The sequence below is a fragment of the Podarcis filfolensis genome (assembly GCF_964270895.1).
Source record: "Podarcis filfolensis genome assembly, chromosome: 10".
NCBI classification, from domain to species: domain Eukaryota; kingdom Metazoa; phylum Chordata; class Lepidosauria; order Squamata; family Lacertidae; genus Podarcis; species Podarcis filfolensis.
The window spans coordinates 3,296,226-3,315,090 of record NC_139612.1 but is presented as its reverse complement, the minus strand read 5'-3'; the positions used below and the strand labels follow the sequence as shown (position 1 = coordinate 3,315,090).

Here is an 18,865-nt window from a genome sequence, read left to right as displayed (position 1 = left end):
TGGCTCCTGGAACCTGGGTTATGGGCGCAAAAACAGAATGACTAGTCATATTTTTTTCCAATGCAACAGCACTTTCTATTTATTTTTTCATAATTTAGTTGGTTCTTTTTGCAGTTTGTGGTATTTGGAAAGTTGTAACTAGCCATTGCGAAACAGGTCATACAGACAGCACAGTGGGACTTAAGTTTAGGCATGTATAGGACAGAGTGGCTGGGGAAACCCAGACAGATGGGCGGCATATAAATAGTAAATTTTTTATTAGTATTATTATAGTAACACCCAGTGAACTTCTTGGCTGAGTGGAGATTTGAATCTGGGTCTCCCAGGTCCTAGACCTACAAATACTCTAACCACTACACTACACTCACTCTCACAGGAGTAAACCTTTTTTCTTTCAGTTTGCAAAGTCACAGCTTCTGTGATAGGTGGAACTGCCACTGAGGGACTTTGTCCATTCATGCCCATATAACATGATTATTTTCAAAGTTCTAATGTTTTATTTCTATAAAGGAAAGCACTTCCCTGTAAATGGTACAGTAGCACTCATGCAATTCTTTAAAAAAGTAGGGGGATACTCCACCATTTAAAGATCACTGGTTTGTTTGAAGGTTTGCCCCCACCCCAGATTACCATTGTAGCTATGGTGTATCAACCACATGAATGTGCAGTGGCGGACTGGCCAGGGTGTCAGCTAAAGCATAAGACAATCTGTCAAAAATGTTAATGATGATGAAGGAAATTCCCCTTCAGCTCGGCGCCTTGTGCTGGGAAACCACCTACATCACCCTAAATCTGGTGCTGTTTCACACATTTCTCAAAACTTATATCCTGCTCGTCTACTAACAGTACCCATAATGACACACAATATAATCATAAAATGATGCTGTATAATGAATAAAATATACAGATACAAATACCAACCAATTTCTAAAAGCATTAATATAACCGCTTAAAAACAAAAACTTTACAGCAATGAGAGTAAAAGAATTTGCACACTAGAATGTGCAGGATTAAAACTAGGTGTTATATTTTGAATTTAAGAACTTTGCCAGTGTAAAGTGTCCTGTTATGTAAATCACATTACCAAAAGATGTGTCAGAGGAAGTGTACAATCAAAGACAGGAAAATCATGTTGACTTCTTATTTGTACGGTGGCTTGAAATACTACCTAGGCAGGCATGGATTGTGACTGTCAGTGAATTTCTAAAGTGTTTTTCCAGTGTTAGCATTTATGATATGGGGGTGGGGCTGGTTTACAATGTTAGTGAAACCTTAGAGCAGAGATGGGGAAAGCAATTTAAATCGGCTATTAAATGTTTTGATTTGTTGTTTCTTAATTTGCTGTGCTAGTTTATACTTTTTGTTACTATAATAGTATTTATTTTAAATGGTACTTTGTGTTTCTTTCTACTTTATTAGGTGCCCTGGAAACCTTAAACTGTGTCAAAGTTGTGGGATATAAATCATGTGAAGTAAGTACATTACAGTCAGCCCTGCAGCTATCAGTGCTAGGACTGTGATGGGTACAAAACCGAAGTTCCTTATCTTTTAATGCATGTTTTGTTGTGTGTGTGTGTGTGTGTGTGTGTGGTTTTTTTTTTTTACATTTAAGCACACACTCAACGACAACAAAAACACACATGCCAATAATCCACATCCTCCAACAGTTCTCTAGCAGGAGCAGATGCAAGCAGGCACTTGCCCCAGGACCTGAACCAATGGCTTCAAGTTACTGTCCCAAAGTTCATCTCCTTCCTTGGAAGAGCTGTATGACAGCAGAAAGGCCTCCCACCAGAGGGGGTGGACTCTCCTTCCCTGGAGGGTTTTAAGCAGAGGTTGGGTGGCCACCTGTCATGGCTGCTTTGGCTGAGTTTCCCGCATGGCTGGGGGTTGGACTAGATGACCCTCGGGGTCCCTTCCAACTCTGGGATGCTATCCTGTGGCGACAGCTGTCTGCCTCGTCAGGCCCCCACAGGAGAGCTCCTCCTGCTGCCCTATTTCTCGCTGTTCTGCGGTCCCGGCTTCTCCACCTCAGAGCCTTCTGCCCCCCCCCCCCCCCCCGCAAAAGAGCCGTTGAAGTTCGAGGCTCCGCCACGACGGCCTCCAAGGGGCGAGAGAAGGCGCGGAACCTGCGCGCCCGCCCGCGCACCTCCCCACGAGCCAATGGCGAGGCGGCAGGGTCGCCGCCGTCCCTTCTCCCCCCCCCCCCGGCCCCCTCACCGATGGTTCCACCTCATTCCTCGCCGGGCGGCGCCCGGAGCTGGGGGATGTGGCGAGGCCCCCGCAGCCCGCCCTCGCCTCTCGTCCGCCGCGGCGCTTCCTCAGACGGCGACGGCTGGAGGGAGCGGAGGACGCGGAGGCGGCGCAGACCCGCCGACAGGCCCCATGAGGGGGCCGTGAGGTAGGTGGGGAAGAGGGAGCCCGTCGCCGGCGGAAGGATGGACCCGAGTGTCACTCAAAAGCGGCTCTCGCGAGGCTTCGCGGCTCCCGTCGCCGAAGGCCGCTCGCTCTTTGGGCGAGAAGAGCGGCGAGCTCACCCAGCATCCCCTCCGCTCTCCCGGGGGCGGGGCGCCAATGCAGTATCGCGGGACTTCCCTGAAGGGGAGAGGAGGAAATGCCTCTCAATTTCTCCAGCTAATTGAAGTCTGCGCAGAGATATCGCGAGAATCTCCCTCAAGGGAGAGGCAGACATTATAGATGTCCGCAATTAGACGTGAACTGAGGAGCTCGCTTCTGGGTTGACTTCGAACTACTTTTTGTCAGAAGTGACAGGCAGGGGGGCCAACTGGAACGGAATATTGTGGGAGCCCAGGTAAGCCCCGCCCCCACAAGTGATCACATGACACAATGCATGCTCTCCATTTGAATGGCGGCAATGCCCGCTCACTTTGCGGGGACCAAAGCCCCTGTGGCTCCTCGGAGTTGGCTCCTATGGCCACAGATGTCCGTTAGCATCCAGAACTTTAGCATTTCCCCCCGGGATCACGGAGGGTGCGCGCGCGCGAGAGTCCCCAAGTCGCCCGGAAATTCATGCCATTTCGCATCCAGGCCTCGCTGAATTCGACATTGGGGCGTTATGGACGCAGTTTAAACCGCAATACGCACCGCATTTCCGAGCGCTTTCCTCCCGGCTGCAGCGCTCACCTTCCTTGCGTTTTCCCGCATTGTTTATCGGAAGGAACCAGGGACTTGGCGTTTCGCCAGCAGCAGCAGCAGCTGGAGCCCTACTCTTCCCTTTCTCGCCTCTATGAAACCGGAGGCTCTCGCGATGTTTTAAGGGAGCCGCCGCGGAAAAGGCGAGGGCGGCTGGGCCGGCTTCGAGCAGGGGGAAGGCCCCGGCTGGCCCGTTTCCCGTGAGGCGAGTCCCAGGGCGGCCGAAGCCTCGTCCGCTTTCGTAACCTACCTGACCCTCGGTGCGGCTGGACTTCGGGAGGACGGCCGATGTCAGGAGCCACAGTAAGAAACACCATTGAGGCCCGAAGCCGCCCCCCTCAGAGCCCCCGGTCGCGCCCTCTCCTCAGCCGCTGCGCGCAAACCCCGCGAGCCCCAGGGGGACGACCCTCTAAATGCTGCTTTTCGATAAAACCCGCGCGAATTAAACACCTTTTATTTTTATTTAATATCGCCCTTTAGTAGATCTCAGGGCGCTTCACAGCATAGAAATACAATATGTGAACACAAAATACGTAATAAAAGCAAGAACAAAAACAAAACAAAACTCCCCCCCCCAAAAAAAACCACATTTTAAAAGGCTGTGGGATATTCGTCAGCCAAAAGGCCTGATACCTAAAGGTAAAGGTGTATAATGAAGGCCTCAGGTGAGCCTCATTGCAAAGAGCATTCCACAGATGGGGAGCCACTGCCGAAAAAGGCTGGTTTTGGTGTTGCTGCCCTCTGGCCCTCTCGTGGAGGAGGCGTTTGGATAGGTTGGAGGATCTGGATAGGTGTTACTCGGTTGCCTGGCGCCCAGGGTCAGCTCAGGGCATTTTGGCATCTGAGGCAAACCCCCAACTTGTGCTGCTCTCGTCCCCACGAGGGGGGGGGAGGGAAGGGGTCAGGGAAGATCTGCATAAGCAACAATTGCCCCAGTGGACCCTGCCGCCTGAGGCACTCTCCTTGCCTCCTCTCATGGGGGGGCAGGCCCTGATTGAGCCAAAGATGAAACACGCACTGTGATTCCTTTTCCCCTAGCTCAATGGAGCAGCCTTTTGTAATTCCGCAGGCTGGAGAATTCTACCATCGCTACCAGCCCTAGAGACAACTGCTTGCAAGATCCACAAAAGAACACATTCATGCTCTTCCTACCTACATTTAAAACAGCAACAACAACTTGCTAATTAACTCAGTAAAGTGTTCCCACTGAAGGGAGAGGGGCTTCTATCCTAGAAATCCTCATGCAGAAGCAAATTGTGTGGAAGTTCAAGATTTTTTAAAAATCCCAATTCTTAACTTTTTTTTTCTTCAGCTGATGACTTTTCAGAGTTTTAGGTGAATGGGCCTGTGACCTATAAACAGAAGCATATATCTACAAACAGTTTTTTATTGTCTTTTTTGGGGGGGTTGAGAAAGAATGACAATTAGAATCATAGAATTGTAGAGTTGGTAGGGATCCTGAGGGTCATCTAGTCCAATCCCTTGCAATGCAGGAATCTCAACCAGATCACTATCAGCATGGCTTGGGTTTGGACATCTTCAAAATCTGTTGAAAGGGGATTGTGGTTCTTGGTTTCACACAGATTGTTTTCGTAAGTTTGAAATCTTCTTTAGAAGAATAATTATGTATTATTATTAGTTGAGTAAGGGACGCAGGTGGCACTGTGGGTTAAACCACAGAGCTTGCCGATCAGAAGGTCGGCAGTTTGAATTCCCGCAATGACGGGGTGAGCTCCCGTTGCTCAGTCCCTGCTCCTGCCAACCTAGCAGTTCGAAAGCACGTAAAAGTGCAAGTAGATAAATAGGTACTGCTCCGGCGGGAAGGTAAATGGTGTTTCCATGCACTGCTCTGGTTTGCCAGAAGCGGCTTAGTCATGCCGGCCACATGACCCGGAAGCTGTACACTGGCTCCCTCGGCCAGTAAAGTGAGTTGAGCGCCGCAACCCCAGAGTCGGTCATGACTGGACCTAATGGTCAGGGGTCCCTTTACCCTTTACCTATTAGTTGAGTACTGCTTACCCCTCATAAATTGAAGAAATGTTTAAGATGAGATGGAAAAGATGAGATGGTTGTCTTTAGCACTGAGTAAAAGTGTCACATTTTACATTTTACATAATCTTGTGAGAGATGTGACACATCGAAAAGCAATATTATGCAGTGTTAATTGAGACAAGAATAAAAGTGCAACAGTACTGAACAAAGTTTCTTAATTTAAATATTATGAACTAACTATTTGAGAAGCCAACTAATACACTAAAATGATTAATCTAAAACAGGTACCCCCAAACTCAGCCCTCCAGATCTTTTGGGACTACAGTTCTCATCATCCCTGACTACTGGTCCTGTTAGCTAGGGATGATGGGAGTTGTAGTCCAAAAACATCTGGAGGGCCAAGTTTGGGGATGCCTGATCTATAATATCTGAAGGTTCATAGTAAGATGGAAACTTTCATAAATATCTTTTAGTCCTAATAAATGTGGATAGTGGTATTTGTGTCTTTAAAAGCGTTACTGACTTGGAAACCTACATTGGATCCCATTTGAAGGAAATGCCCTTCTTGACATACCAATCATGATTTTTTGGAATGAAGCAAATCACAATGTAAAACTGTGCCCAGGGGTAGTGGTTTGTTTCTGCCCAGCACAAGCAGGAAGAAGCAAATCAGCCCATCCCAGCAGATCATTACTGTTTACTGTATTGTGCAAACTGGGCCACTGTACGTATTTGCTTTTTTCAACGTAATTACTGAACCACACATCAAAGGAAGCAGGAAAGGATTGCCAATAGGTACACCGCAAAAGTGCATCAAAATAAGTACAGTCATACCTCGGGTTACAGACGCTTCAGGTTGCGGACTGCCGAAACCCGGAAGTACCGGAACAGGTACAGAAGTGCTGAATCGCAACCCCCGCGTGCGTAGACGTGCCGCTGCGGGTTGCGGATGTGCATCCTCCAAGGATTATGTTCGCAATCCGAGCGTCCACTGTATTTTCACAACTACACTATTTTTAATATATAAAACTTTTATTAGCCTTTTTGCATACGATTCAGAAAAGACATAAAAAGAAAGAAAAAGGGGGGAAACCCCCACAAAAATAAGAACAAAGAACAAAACTCATAAGGACTCACCTTCTCCTTCGCTGGTTTCTTTTGTTTTCCACCCCTTCTGCATATTCTAAATTACCTAATTCTACTCTTCTTACACTTTATCCCCTGCTTTCTCTTACACTGCTGAATTTATTCAGGTCCTGCTAATCTGTTCATCTGTTTATACTGATTTTTAAAATACCTTACAAACATTTTCCAATCCTTTTTGTATTTTTTATTCACACCTTCACTTTTAGGCTTGCTTATGAGGCTACAATCCTATAGTCACTTGCTGGAAGTAAGCTCCGTTGAACTCTAGGAATTATGTCTGAATAGATATATATGATTGTTCTGAAATTTGCATAGTGTTTTACTAATTCTGTTATTCATTTCTTGTAGGAAGAAAATGAAACTTTTTTCAGAATCACACAAAACCGTTTTTGTGGTGGATCACTGCCCTTATATGGCAGAATCTTGCAGACAACATGTTGACTTTGATATGTTAATGAAGAATCGGACCCAAGGAATCATACCTCTTGCACCTATATCACGATCGCTATGGACCTGTTCAGTGGAATCATCCATGGAATATTGTAGAATAATGTTTGATATATTCCCCTTTAAAAAACTAGTAAGTGACAGGTAAAATTATATTTTGTATTTAGGGGAGTCTACACTAATAGTGCATCATAACTATGTTTACTCTTGAGTTCTGTAGGATTTGTACTTTAGTGGTCATGATTGCAGTTTAGTGCTTCTTGGAATTTGCAATATTGATCTTTGGCCACCTTATGCAGTCGCACAATTTGTTGTTGGTCTTTTGATTTTAGTATTGTGTAAAGTACAATTGTGCCTGCATTTACATTGGTGCCTAAGACAAAATTGCTGAAGATAGTGAGAGATACAGAAGAGATGATGAATAAGTTTGCAGAGGTATGGAAGTAACCATATTTTGTAAAGAATTGGTAGCCATGGTAAGCTCAACCCATTCCATAGCCATGGGGACATTGTGTTAGAAACCAGCAACGCTTTCATTTTATTTTCTAAAAATCACTGAATAGAAATCTGTATTTTGAATTTGGTACTTGCTACCACATTTTTCTTCACACTTAAGAAATACAATTAGTTACAGCTTTCAGTAATGATTGATATGCAATTCACTGCACATCCTGTGCATACCTTGGAGATATTGCAGGTTTGGTTCCAGACACTGTGATAAAGTGAATATTGCAATAAAGTGTGTCATACATTTTTTATTTGTTTCCCATTGCAATTGAAGTTATGTTTACACTATACTGCAGTCTCTTAAGCCCAGCCACCCTGGCTGCAGGGGTGGGCAGGGAAAAACCAGCCACTTTCACTCCCGTGGCCAGAAGTGGGGTGGCTTCCCTCCCCTGGAAGCAGCCAGGGTGCCTGTGGCTGCACCCACATCCTTGTGAGGAGGAGCAGTGTCTGTGAAGCACAATAAAGCAATGCATGATAAAATGAGGCATGCCTGTACTCAGAATTATTCCACGATGTTCAGTGAGGCATCCTCCCCTGTTTGTCTCTTTCATATTTTTTTTAATGTTCATATTGTGCTTGGATTTTAATAAAATGATATGGTAAGGTGATTTACCAAAATTATATAAAATATAATAAAAACAGATGAAATTACTAAAATTAATTTCATACACTAACATAAATAAAAATAAAATGAAATAAGAATAAGAATAAAAGAATTCAGAATAAAAACATTAGCATTGCTGTACTAAAATTCCAGACCACCCCCCTCACTGTAGTTGTTTAGATGAAGGGTTTGGCATATTAAAAGTGGCAATACCTTTCTCATTTTAGATTCTCTGCAGTAATTTATCTTTGCCAGCTGAATATTCTAAAGTAGAATAATTAGGCCTTTACTACCTAGAGTCATACAGCTGTTGGTAGAGGCAAATTCAAATTATCCATTGTGATTAATGGGACTTCTTACTATTAGATTTTACAGTGTGTATAAGCTTTCAGAGCTTCAACTTCTCTTGCTGATAGGAGTTACAGTCATTTAACTAGTTATTATTGACACATCACTTGAAGGAATAACAGAGGTTATTTCAAAAAAAATTCAACTCAATTTTTTATGAAACATAGGTGACACAATGACTTTTTTAGCTTTTAACATAGTGGCCTGGTTTGTATGACATGCTCAGTGAGACCTTGGCTTATTGAGATCTCATATGCTCCTGGAGAGGAGCTCACAAAAGCTTTGCTGCTCCCTGGTCCTTTTTAAAATAAATAAATTATTAACTATTTTCTTGGTCTACGACAGTACGTGCATTGTCTTTTTTCATGTTGTGTTTTCTACAGATCAATTACATTCGTTGGGAGACATTAGTATTGTATACAGTATAAGGTTGGAGAAGAAAAAAGAGGGGTACTGAGATGGCAAAACATATTCTTTTACTTAATATATGTGTGGGGTTTTTGTCACCATCACTTGGGTAGGTTCCCCTCCCCATTCGCTTATTATTTCTTGGTAGTGAGAGAGGTGGGGGTGGGAACAGGGCGTGATTGATTGTCTTTAGTTGGCTGCAGTGAGATTTGTTTGCTTGTCGGCGGGGGGGGGGGGGATTGTTGGGTCAAGTTAGCCAGGGCTTGACTTAGTGTGCCACCCACACTGGGATTTGTGGTTAGGTTTTCTCCTCGTCAGACTTTGTGGTTACAGGTTGTTATTAATGAGAGTTAAACCAAGAGTTAAACATTGATGCAGTGCAGCAGCAAAGGGACCTGGCAGGAGCAAAGCAGGTCCAAGATTCTCTGTGCACATTTATGCTAAGCCAGGCTTTGGCTTAGTGTGTCATGTGAACCAGCTAGATGTGATGTTCTATGCATCTTCAGCTCATCTTTTTGTAATACCATTGTAATTTGTTGGGAGGAGCTTGAAGATTCAGCACGTGTTCCCTGACCCTATGGATAGTGTTAATTGTTACAGTATCAAGATTTAAAAATGTTTTCTTAAGCTGTGTTTTGTAAATTTTCAGGTGAACTTCATTGTAAGTGACTCTGGAGCAAATGTCTTAAACTCTTGGAACCAAGAAGATCAAAGTTTGCAAGAGGTATGATTATTGTTAGGGTTAAGGGCAGATAATAAATTATAACAACTAAGATCCCAGGGTAGGTTACAACATTAAAACACAATATTATAAACAGTTTAAAACAACTTACAATCACAAAAATAAGGTGGGTCCTAAAAATGATTTATAAAGCTACCCTTAACTATTTGCTGGAGAGCCAAAATGTGGGAAGGGCCTACATAGATGCAAGATATTTCTTCACCCTATCCTGTATTCATCTTTTGGGGATATTGAGGCACCATGAAGTCTTATTCCTTTCCTCTTTCAATTGATTTGTTTAGTCCAATACTGAAATAGAATCAGCCTGGACTATTTGAGTTTTTTCAAAGGTCTGACAGGCTACTGCAGATAGTGGAGTTGAATTTGAATTAAACTGTAGATAGCTTGCAGTACAGTATAATAATTGGTATCCAGTGCAGATGCAGCCATTTTTTTGTGCTTATGTGGTTCATGGTGAAAAGGGGGACATACAGACATATGTGGTGGGAGTGTTCAAAAATAGAAAAATTCTGGGGAAATATCTTTGCAGACATATATTTGATTTCAAGGCAGACAGTTCCTATGTCCCCAGGACTGGCATTGCTTAATTTGTATAGTCAGGGCTCACCAAGAATTAGAAATAAAGATCTTATAACCCGTTTATTGACCATGGCAATAACAACCATAGCCGGAACATGGAAAACATTGCAACTGTGACTAGGTGGTATGAAGTGGTCTGGCAAATAGCTTTGTTGGAAAAGCTAACATGGAAACTGCAGGTAGCAAGAGGTCAAAAGAAAAACGATTTTATTGAATGCATAGGTAGTGAGGAACATGCAGGAGTAGTGTTTGGAGGAGTAACATAGTTTGGAACACCTGAAATATACATTTTAACCTTTCAAATTGTTGCAGATATAATGTACTCCTTTCTAATGAGATTGGAACACATGGTGTGTTATTTTATGGTTTTTAAGATTATGAGAATGAATGGAATATATACTGTGGCAAATAAACTACCGTATTTTCCCCTCTATAACACACAGATTTTTTCTCCTAAAAAGTAAGGGGAAATGTCTGTGCGTGTTACTGAACGAATGTGTGGTCCCTGGAGCCGACTGGTGTGAGTGAAGGCAAAAATCAGGCAAATATCAAATCGTCCGGAGAAGGGAAGCCTTGAAAAGAGGAAGCTGCTGCTTTCCTGCATTCTGCCTCAGGGTCTTACTGCCCACCCGCTTCTGTTTCCTTATTGTGTTTGCTCAAACGGAACAAAGAGCAGAGAAAACCCCTCCCCTCCAGGCAAGCAGAGGGGAAAGCAGAGCGTCCTTCCTTCTAATTCCTAGGGACTCGCAGGCAACATGCAGGTGGGAGAGAGAGAGAGAGAGAGAGAGAGAGAGAGAGAGAAAGAGAGCTGGCTGTTTTGGGTGGGTGGGTGGGTGGGTGGGAGGGAACTTTTGCCTTCCTTTCCTCCCTCCGGTAAAACCCCTCTCCTGCATTCTTAGCCAGCTGCTTCTCCGCACACCCCTCTCGTGCTCCTTGTCCCTTCTATGTTTTTCCTCCCCCCCCCCACTTAAAACGTGGTTACAAAGCACGGATCCACATGGATCCTCAGGATCTTTGCATTGGGTCACCCCAAATTCACCATGGCTACAGCCTGCACCAAAAAAATCACGCACCCACTGTTGCCTGGGGCTGCAATGGTGCAAAAACGTGGTTACAAAGCACAGATCCACATGGATTCTCAGGATTTTTGCATTGGGCTACTCCAAACTCACTGTCAAATCACATGTCTGTGGCCACAGCATGAAGCACAAAAATGATACATCCACTGTTTCATTCAGATTTTTTTTTCTTGTTTTCCTCCTCTAAAAACTATGTGCGTGTTATGGTCAGGTGCGTGTTATCGAGCGAAAAATACGGTATTTTTAAATGAAAATAGTAATAACAAGCAGCCAATTGAGTTCTTACTTGATCATATTGGACCAGTGAACATCCCAACCCTGTTCAGTATTGTGTATATGAAATATTTAAAATATTTTTAAAAATAACAAAGGATTAAATCAAAAAGTTCTCTTCCTCCAATGAAAGGAGTCCTTTTCCAATGGAGGAAGAGAATCTTTGACTCCAGCCCATATATATTATCTATGGGACTGAGAAATAGTCTCTAGCACATCCCTACATATTATTATACTATGCTTCAAAAGAAAGTTTCATCAGGAAAGTCTAGGAATAATTCATCATTAATGGGAAAATCAAATTTGCTTCTAATTTCATGACAGGTAAAGAGAGAGATTCCAAATATAAAAGTGATGGAAAGCAAATACGATCTGGGTTAATGGTTAAAATGTTATTTATAGAGCACAAATTTTAAATGTTTTTTTGTATTAAAGATTGCCAGGGTTTCATTGTGTTTGTTCTATTAATTTTTCATTGTTATTGGCTATGGCTGCAATCTTAACCCCACTCCTCTGAGAGTAAGCTCCATTAACATTCACTAGGAGTTACTTTTGAGTAGCCATGGTTAGGCACTTTATGGAAAAAGAATTTGTTTGGGGTCATAGCAGTTTATATCCCTAGAGATTAATGATCTAGCTGTTTGTAGACATATGCAGACAAAATGTGCATTATTATTTTAAGAGGATAATAGACCTAGATGCTTTATAGCAATATAGTATAGTGGAAAACCTCTGGAACTTTTCTTGTCAATGTACTTTTGTGTATGGAATAACTTGTTTTTGTGACATGATCTCTTCAATAATCAGAACTAGGATTGCAACAAAACTTTTTTTTTAATCAGTTAATGGCCGCTTTAGCAGCTGTTGGACCTCCCAATCCTCGTGCAGACCCTGAATGCTGCAGTATACTTCATGGCTTAGTTGCAGCAGTAGAGGCACTCTGCAAAATTACTGAATACCAACATGAGGCCCGAACCTTATTAATGGAGAATGCTGACCGTGTTGGAAACAGAGGACGAATAATCTGTATTACTAACGCAAAGAGGTTTGTAGCACCTCCTGTATTAATGTAACAATTTTATAATTTAGCAAAGCTTTTTAGATTCTGTTTTACCTGTAAGACTTCTTGCATATTAATATATTGGTGGAACATTGCTGAAAAATTAACCCATGTTCAGAGTCTGACAGTGACGGTCTGTGTTGCTACAGAGGTGAGTAGAGGGGAAGTAGAAAGTATGGCGAGCGTCATGTGTCTATTGCAAAATTAGAGTAAATTGTCAAATGCCTGTTTCTCTTAGCTGTCCTCATAAGGAGGGAAATGCACTTCTATTCTGCAAACTGTGGAATAGAGAAATAAATAAATAAATAAATAAATAAATAAATAAATAAATAGTCCAGTAGCATCTTAGAGACCAACTAAGTTTGTTCTGATCTCTAAGGTGCTACTGGACAATTTATTTATTTATTTGTTATGAATATAAGCTTTCATGTGCATGCACACTTCTTCAAATAATAAAGACCGGAATTCGGTCTTTATGAATTCCTATATGAACTATGGCCCTCAAGTTCTTAAAAATGTTTTTATCCAAAATTATAGAATGTAGCACATAGAGGTACACAGTGTATAATTTTAGTTGTTAGAATAACAGTACTACAGTATCATCATTGTAAATACCAGTTGTAATAATAAATGAATTATCATATTTTCTCATGATAGTGATTTTCAATAATTTTTTCTAAGATGAATGTGTTCCTCCATTCCAGTGACAGCCATGTACGAATGCTTGAGGAGTTTGTCCAGGAAACGATACATGAACATAACAAACTAGCAGCTAATTCAGATCAGTAAGTATGCAGACTAGTTATTCCATTTGAACGCATAATTTTACTGAATTTTGTATTTGTGGTGCTAAAAATTGAATTTGTGAGACCTTTTGGGGCTGTGGCTCAGTGTAAAGCACATGCTTTTCATGCAAAAGCTTCCTGGTTTAATCCCTTGCACCTGTAGAAAGGGATAAGAGAGGTTTCTGTCTGAAACTCTAAGAGAGTCATTGGCAGTCAATGTGGATATTACTGAATTAAATGGTTCAGTGGACTGAAGTTATAAGACAGCATTCGTATGCTCCTAAGTGAGAGAAGGATGAGAGTGTCTTGCATGGAGTTTGTTTTTACTAAAACCTTATTTTCACCTTTCATTAGCATATTTTACAAGCATTGTGAGAAGCATCTTGTACTCTACGCCCAATCTATTCCCCATGTATTGAGAGATATGGTAGTCAAGTATTCCCTAGTGAAAGCTTCCTTAAGCACATAAAACCACACACTCCTGACTCAATGGAAACAACAAGAATATATTGCATGAAATCATGTTGCTGTCTTATTTGGGAGAATTTGAACAACTTACGGGTTCAGACAAGAAAAATGGGCCATAATCATTTTTGTTAACATTTTTGGCTTACAATTGGCACATACAAACAATATATCTGGCATCATCATGGCCCTCTATTACAAGTTACAAATCTTTAAAATTTAAATTGTGTGTTTTACTTACAGGAAATGGAAGCGTGATCCTGAAAGTATATCAAGAAATTGAAAATTGCAGTGTGTGCTAACTGTACTATACTACAATCAGTGCTTTTGTCTGGCTTCATATTCGTGAAATAAGTTAAAAGTTTCTGAATGCTAGGTATTGTGCAGTTGATGTGGCATTACTGCCTTGGTAACAGAATGTTTTGTGCTTTTTAGTCTTATGCAGATCCAGAGATGTGAGCTGGTCTTAATTCACACTTACCCTGTTGGTGAGGAAAGTCTTGTGTCGGATCATCTTAAAAAAGAGGTAAGGCTTTAAAATTACTGCATAACTTTATATAGCACTTTGTGTGTTTAGAATTTTATCTCTGTGTTTATGCTTCATACATGTAAAATTAAATATTTTTTGTTAATAGGAAAATGTTGGTACTGTAGTGGAGTAAAAGAAATGACTTACCTCTAGCACAGAAAGCCCACAATTTACATGGGCATTGCGTTCTGGAGTGATAAAACCAAAATCACATATAGTCAAGACACATTGGGTTAAATGGCGGGTGGGATTGCAAGTCTTTTTTCCTGGATGCCTTCCCTTTTCTAGCCTCTTTAAAAAAAATATTTTCATTTTTATTTGCCAAGCACATAAACTGAATGCACACAAGTTAAAAGTGCATAAATTGTGAGATTACTGTAATATGTAAAGATGGGTTTCACATAATCCAGGATTTAATTCCATGCTTTTATACTATCTGCCAGAAACTTCTTGGGCTAAAGAAGTTGGCTATCCTTCACCAATCTGACAAGTCCTGGAAGAGGGTATAGTTGCAGAGGGTATATTATATAAAAGACTAGGACCACATTTTCAGAGATTTATCTGTGAATATAAGATTATACATTTTAACAGACTGGCCATTCACTAGATAAAAATTTCCTGTTCTTATCTAGATGTTCTTACTGAAGTATATGCTGCCATACCATAATTGCTGCTACTGAGTATTCTGTGTGTGTATGTGTGTATTTGTCTTTTTTTAAAAAGCTCTCTCCTGTCTTAACCAGCGAAGTACATAGTGTTCGGGCTGGACGGCATCTGGCCACCAGACTGAATGTTTTAGTACAGCAGCATTTTGATCTGGCTTCAACCACTATAACTAACATCCCCATGAAGGTAAGGTTGTGTCAGCAGCTCTGTGCTGAAGTAGCTGCACCGTTTCTTTTAAATTTGTTTAATGGTTTTAATGTTTATTTAATGATATTTTTACATTTGTTTTTTTCTCTCCATATCATATTTTTTCTGTTTTTTATTAGCCCACATTCAATGTCTGTGACCAGGTTAGTAAATTTTATGAAGGAGAAAAAAAGGATCACAGAACAAAATGACTTTTCAGCAATTCATTCAATTATGAAAGTAGTATTTGTTTTCCTTTGTTTTACATAAATGTAGTCTAGTTAGCTTCAAATTACTTTGTCTGTGATTCTTTTGTTTTTAATACATGTGTTAGAAATTTCTGCCCCTTGTGCATTTTAGTGGCATAGTGAGCCTTTCTTTCCTCTGTGTCATTTCCATGCATTCCTTCCAACATAAAGGTGTTTGTAACAAGTAGAAGAAACACACAGGAGTTAAAAAATAAATAAATCCCAAGCAATTTAGTGCTATATCAGCAAGAAAGGTAGAAACAGGAAAACAATTTTGATGAGATATTCTAAAAAATGTGGCCCTTTACCTGGCTTTTGACGTTCTCCCTACTAATACTTAGTGTAATCCTATGCATGTTTACTCAGAAGTATATCTCACTGTGTTCATAGGGGCTTACTCCCTAGTAAGCATGTTTAGGATTGCAGCCCTAGTGGGGGGTTTCCTTTTATTATTGGCCTTACTTGGCCCTGCAGTGGCCATTGGAGAAACCTGTCCTCCTTATTAGCCTGAAATTCCAATTATATGTTGTAATTGAGCACTATTTGGAAAGAACATACCCAGTATTTGTATTGGTTAAAAGAATGCACAAAAGGAAAAGCATTGTAACACTAATAAACAGTGGGGTTTGTGTGTGGTTGTTGTTGTTTTTGCTGAACATTAATTGTACTGCCTGGATTGTGTAACCTAAGGCAGCAGTTACATTTTTTTGTGAATGATGCACCCTGGCCATTTGAATTAAACTTCAGTGAACCATCGCATACACTGTTTTATGTTTGCAAATACCTTGTTTGCAACTTACTGACCTGTGTGCTGCTGCTATGCTTTCTCTTCTTGCCTTTTGTTGTTTCTAGTAATAGTATATATGTTGGGTTCCCTTTGTATTATTTATTCAAAAACAAGTCCTAGTGAATTTCTTTTGCTAATCTGCCATATGTGGTGTTTGCTAATCTGCCTCAACTATTTAAAAGTTGGTGTTTCCTTTTATCTTTTTACCCTTATGCATGCAGTTTGAACCATAGTAGCTGCTAATCCAGCTGTGGAAGCCGGATAAGACTATGTGTGGTTTCTCTTCTTAACCTGAAGTGAAAGAAATCCCCATAAAACGAGAAATGGCTACACTTGCTGATGGTGGTGTTATAATCATAATTACTGTTCATTGCTTATGAAATGAAAATGCTTCCCTGTTGGATAACCTATCTCTGAATGGAAGTGGGTGTTGGATCGGTTTTTATATTGCATTCCTACTTAATTTTATGTGTAGAAATCAACAAGGACAAGGCTATTGAATGAACTCACATCTTAATTTGGCATTGGATTTTGAACATTCATTGTAGTTATTTTTAAAAAGTTATATAAATAAAGTAATTGAAGGATACACGCATGTGTGCTTACTGGGAGTAAGCCTCATTAAACACAGTGGGATTTACTTTAGAGAAAACATGCATAAGATTGTTCTGTTTATGATTATAAGCTGCTAGATCGTTAAAGAAGTCAATAACTCAATAAATTTCCTCAGTTCCAACTCATTAATGCTTTCATGTCTAAGTGTTCTTTTTCCTTTTGCAGTCTTATATTGAAAGGCAAAACATAAAATTATCCTTGTATTCTTTTGTTTCTTTTTTTAAACTAATCTTCTTTCACACACACGTGTGTGTGTGTGTTTCTTTAAAAGGAAGAGCAGCATGCCAATACATCTGCCAATTATGATGTGGAACTACTTCATCACAAGGAAGCACACGTAGACTTTTTAAAAAGTGGTGAGTAGAAAAAATAATATAGACAATATATAATAATATAATCTGAGTTACAACTGTGGATATTAAGGCTGTTTTGTATTTTGGGACTGCTTTTAGAATTTATGATTTTTTGAACGCTTATTGGTTAACTTCTATGGAGCTTATTGCACAAGCAAAAACCCTCCTCCAATTTCCCATCTTCAGCTCCATATCCCGTATTGTTCCAAGGGTTCCCAACTGTTGAGTGTGGCTTCTTTGCTGGGATCTAAAAGGCTGATGTAGGAAGAATAGGTGGGAAAGCTCTATTTACTCAGCAGAACTCTACTTATTGTTCATTTGGATATTTTTTATTAAAGATTTTCTTGGGTTACAAAAGTATGTGCATTGTCTCTGTTTGCAGGTCATAGTCTTTTCTACAAATTTGTTACATCCGATGTGAGACATTAATGCTGTATGCAGTATAAGGTTAGGGGAGAAGACCCTCTCTCTGGTCCCAGCTGTATCAATTCAGGGTTGATACCCAACAATGGAAGGCACACAAGTTGCCTCAGTTATGTACATAATTACAGGTATAGAAGGTGTGAAAAGGAATTTTTAAAATAGGAAAGATGATGCAATTTAAATGTTGAGGAAAACTGAAAATTTTTGGAACTAAAAATAATACCAGGGATCTAGTACAGATATAGCAGTTATAGGGCAGGGTATTGCTTTGAAGATGTCAAAGTAGGATTTCAATGGATTTGAAAGAGTTAATCACCAGCAAGGCGGCAGGCAAATGAATTGGTTGTGACATTCATTTGCTATTGTATATTGACTTCTATTATTTTCTGTGTTTTACTAAATTCTGTACTTACATTTATCTCAAATGTTGTTTTGCAGGTGATAATCATATGGGTGGTAGTAGCAAAGAAGGTACATTAAAAGAAACTGTAACTTTAAAATGGTGTACACCAAGAACAAACAGTGTTGGTAGGTGCCCCTTTTCTCTCTCTCAGATATGTCCATGAACTGCATAATGCGAACAATATTGTTTCTTCTTTTCCTCCACCTTGCTGTTTTTCATTGATCATGCATTGCACATAGTCAGGAGACCTGTGCCACATTAATACGTTTCAAATATGACAGTTTGATCTTTGTTTCATGACTGAACTCCTATAATTTTGCGAGCTTTAATTAAAAAGAGAGGGTCAAAATAACTTAAAATTATCAGATAAACACTGCAGTTAATGAGTGTTGAATGGAGAATATGTGAGCTTACATGAAAGCGTCATCTCAAAACGATGTTGAAGAATGTGCAAAATGAACCATATACACTTGGAAGCTATTATCGTGCTGGGGAGCATATGAAAGCCTCTGTTAGTGCACAACTGAATGACATATTCTTCATGTATGTGTGCACGGAGATCAGTGTTTGCTTTTGCTTCTATACCACTTACATTACCACCAATATAGGTGTTGCTTGTTTTGCAGTGTGATTAATGTTCATTACATTCTATGGTGTTTAATTTTTGTTTGTTTTATGAATTAGGTATTTTTTTCTGTATTGTAATCAAACTAAACTTTCTCTTCCTCTCTCCCCCTTTCCCCCCCTTTAGAACTTCATTATTGTACTGGAGCTTTCAGAATATCACCTGTAGATGTAAATAGTCGGCCTTCTTCTTGCCTTACCAACTTTCTCCTTAATGGTAAAATACTTTCTGGCTAAAAAATCAGAACAAATTTATTTTAATTGTTCAGGATTCAGGTTTGAACTCAGAGCTATACAATGTGAAATCTAAGCTAGTGAGTCTTCTGGAGTGCTGTACACTCAGGCCAAGGAACTTGCTTGAAGTGTAGGCAGTTTGAAGTCCCTGGACTGCCCAGGCCTGGTATGAATAATAGGAGCCTGACCTCTTGCATTTGACTGCTCAG

The 18,865-nt window shown here is 40.5% G+C and overlaps 2 protein-coding genes across 9 annotated transcripts in view; one reads left to right on the top strand and one right to left on the bottom strand.

Moving 5' to 3' along the window:
- FGFR1OP2 (FGFR1 oncogene partner 2) overlaps positions 1 to 2,359 on the bottom strand; it is an 11,929-nt gene extending 9,570 nt beyond the window's left edge. For 2 of the 3 annotated variants that reach the window (XM_083575374.1, XM_083575376.1), the window contains exon 1: positions 2,221 to 2,359. The gene's annotated coding sequence lies outside the window, so the exon portion shown is untranslated. Of the gene's footprint in view, positions 1 to 1,084; positions 1,146 to 2,220 lie in introns of those variants that run through there. The other variant, XM_083575375.1, reaches the window with a different exon arrangement.
- INTS13 (integrator complex subunit 13) overlaps positions 2,097 to 18,865 on the top strand; it is a gene marked incomplete at its 5' end in the record, with an annotated part of 26,979 nt that continues 10,210 nt past the window's right edge. The window contains 11 exons of one of the 6 annotated variants that reach the window (XM_083575125.1): positions 2,268 to 2,401; positions 6,640 to 6,871; positions 9,255 to 9,329; positions 12,121 to 12,323; positions 13,043 to 13,123; positions 14,024 to 14,114; positions 14,841 to 14,969; positions 15,110 to 15,133; positions 16,891 to 16,975; positions 17,834 to 17,923; positions 18,550 to 18,639. In XM_083575125.1, coding sequence (XP_083431251.1) covers positions 2,268 to 2,401; positions 6,640 to 6,871; positions 9,255 to 9,329; positions 12,121 to 12,323; positions 13,043 to 13,123; positions 14,024 to 14,114; positions 14,841 to 14,969; positions 15,110 to 15,133; positions 16,891 to 16,975; positions 17,834 to 17,923; positions 18,550 to 18,639 — 1,234 coding nt within the window. Of the gene's footprint in view, positions 2,402 to 2,472; positions 2,813 to 3,254; positions 3,457 to 6,639; positions 6,872 to 9,254; positions 9,330 to 12,120; positions 12,324 to 13,042; positions 13,124 to 14,023; positions 14,115 to 14,840; positions 14,970 to 15,109; positions 15,134 to 16,890; positions 16,976 to 17,833; positions 17,924 to 18,549; positions 18,640 to 18,865 lie in introns of those variants that run through there. The other 5 variants (XM_083575127.1, XM_083575126.1, XM_083575124.1 and 2 more) reach the window with 5 other exon arrangements.